General features: G+C 55.3%; 1 protein-coding gene across 1 annotated transcript; it reads left to right on the top strand.

Annotated features, from left to right (window-relative positions):
- The first annotated feature begins 630 nt into the window (after positions 1 to 630).
- On the top strand, positions 631 to 1,904 carry LOC119365463 (WRKY transcription factor WRKY51-like). The gene is made up of 2 exons (XM_037631104.1): positions 631 to 1,436; positions 1,546 to 1,904. The coding sequence occupies exons 1-2, from the start codon at positions 712 to 714 to the stop codon at positions 1,760 to 1,762; spliced, it is 942 nt and encodes a 313-aa protein (XP_037487001.1). The 5' UTR covers positions 631 to 711; the 3' UTR covers positions 1,763 to 1,904.
- Positions 1,905 to 2,398: the final 494 nt, after the last annotated feature.

Here is a 2,398-nt window from a genome sequence, read left to right as displayed (position 1 = left end):
ACGTCCGTCGCCCATCCATCCCCATAGTTGACTTTGAAGCCAAGACACAGCACACATACGCATATGATATTTTCTCTCTATCTGCCTGCCTGCTTGTGATGCGAGCAATAACGGCTTAAAGAAAACCCATTTATTCTTATCCCCAAAGTCCACTATCTCGTGGGTCCTGGCCAAGAAGATGTCATTATCACACCGCATTGGGTCTTTTTCGAAACAAGCCCCCCTAACTTCTATGCCATCACACCCACAAGTCCCCCATAACAGTAAACAACTAATCACTGTACCCTGCACAGTATACATAAACCGCCATAAATATTGGAAGTAAAATCTACAATCAAATCAATCATATGGAGTAGTTATATTTTGTGCGACCTTCAGTTCGTTAGCTGCATTTTTTGACAACAGTGTGAAACTACACTGGTCTTCAGATCCAACAGTGGGATTAGACCGTTCATTCATGTAAAAAATGTGAAGCTGACACTTTATAAAGAAGGACCAGTGGGGTCATATCTCCAATTCAGATTGAATTCAGGGAGCTACACCGAAAAGCAACCACCATCATTGACTCGCATCTTCTCCCCTCACCCCGTTTCCACCTATAAAGGCAGCCATGGCCTCCGTCCAGACCTCCAACTCCCAACCAAACCGAGAGCGCAACCAAGACAGCGAGCCAAGATCTGCAGAGCCACAGGCGACCACACACCGGCGACCATGGCCGTGGACCTCATGGGCTGCTACACCCCTCGCCGCGCCGACGACCAGCTCGCCATCCAGGAGGCCGCCACCGCCGGCCTCCGCAGCCTGGAGCTCCTGGTCTCCTCCCTCTCCGGCGCGGCGCCGTCCAAGGCGCCCCAGCAGCACCCGCAGCAGCCGTTCGGCGAGATCGCCGACCAGGCCGTCTCCAAGTTCCGCAAGGTGATCTCCATCCTCGACCGCACCGGTCACGCCCGCTTCCGCCGCGGCCCCGTCCAGTCGGCGCCGCCGCGGCCGCCTCCTCCAGCACCGGTCGCTCCACCTCCTCCCCCACCTTTGACCGTCGTGGCGCCGGTGTCGGTGGCCGCCCCGCTCCCGCAGCCGCAGAGCCTGACGCTGGACTTCACCAAGCCGAACCTGACCATGTCGGGCGCGACGTCCGTGACATCCACGTCCTTCTTCTCTTCGGTGACCGCCGGCGAGGGCAGCGTGTCCAAGGGCCGGAGCCTGGTCTCCGCCGGCAAGCCGCCGCTGTCCGGGCACAAGAGAAAGCCCTGCGCCGGCGCGCACTCCGAGGCCAACACCACCGGCAGCCGATGCCACTGCTCCAAGAGAAGGAAGAACCGCGTGAAGACGACGGTGAGGGTGCCGGCGGTGAGCGCGAAGATCGCCGACATCCCGCCGGACGAGTACTCGTGGAGGAAGTACGGCCAGAAGCCCATCAAGGGATCCCCTTACCCACGGTAAATTTCTTTCCTCACCGATCCAACCTCAACAGAATAAACAAGATTTTGATCAACAATAGTCATGATGTTTGCAATGATCTGACTTTGTTTGATGTCTGGGTTTCAGTGGCTACTACAAGTGCAGCACAGTGCGAGGGTGCCCTGCCCGGAAGCACGTGGAGCGCGCCCTGGACGACCCGGCGATGCTGGTGGTGACTTACGAGGGCGAGCACCGCCACTCGCCGGGGCCGATGCCGATGCAGATGGCGCCGTCGCCGATGCCAATGCCGATGGGCGCTCCCGTAGCCGTAGCTAGTGTGTCCGCCGGCAACGGGCACGTCTGACTTAGTTAATTTTTTTCTTTCTTTCCCCTTTTGGTGGGGGTGCTTCGTTGGTTCTCAATCTGTCTGATGTCCGTGTAAAGAAGAAGAAAGATTGTAGAGAGACGGAGAGGGAAACTTAATGCCAGAGATTTTACTATCTCCAGACTCCAGTACTTATCATTTTACTATTTGTTCGTCAAGCCTAGCAACTGCTACCACTCCGTATACACCGGATCTGCAAATCGTTCACTTTGTTTGTTCTGTGTGCGGGGTGGATGGAGATATGTCGTTCCATGACTTTGAGTTGAGCGGTGTTACGATGTGATAAGATTCAACGCCGCGGATCTGGGTGGGCGTGATGAAACTGCCATGTACGCGCGGTTACAGTTAATAAGGACGGACGGACGGACGACAAATGCTCCGACTTTGACCTCATAATCTCCATTGATTGCTACTGGTACTGGTACAATACAGTGCGCCAACTACAGTATAGAAAACTCGGGAGCGGCGGAGAAAAGAACAAGAAGTCATACGCGGCCCCGCTTAAACAAGCGCAATAATTGAATTGAATACTTTGTCGTGGGGCTCCCTCCCCCTCTGTGCTGTGCAGAGGTCAAGGGTGGGCATCCGCACCGATTGATTTGTTTGCGCCATTAT

The sequence above is a fragment of the Triticum dicoccoides genome, chromosome 2B (genome assembly GCF_002162155.2).
Source record: "Triticum dicoccoides isolate Atlit2015 ecotype Zavitan chromosome 2B, WEW_v2.0, whole genome shotgun sequence".
Lineage (NCBI taxonomy): Eukaryota > Viridiplantae > Streptophyta > Magnoliopsida > Poales > Poaceae > Triticum > Triticum dicoccoides.
Note: the sequence above shows the minus strand (reverse complement) of the source record. Positions and strands in the feature narration are given on the sequence as shown.

Bases quoted from the DNA above. Each gene is read 5' to 3' on its own strand.
- LOC119365463 (XM_037631104.1), top strand. From the start codon at position 712: ATGGCCGTGGACCTCATGGGCTGCTACACCCCTCGCCGCGCCGACGAC. The intron at 1,437-1,545 runs GTAAATTTCTTT...TCTGGGTTTCAG, and splicing joins AAGGGATCCCCTTACCCACG to TGGCTACTACAAGTGCAGCA.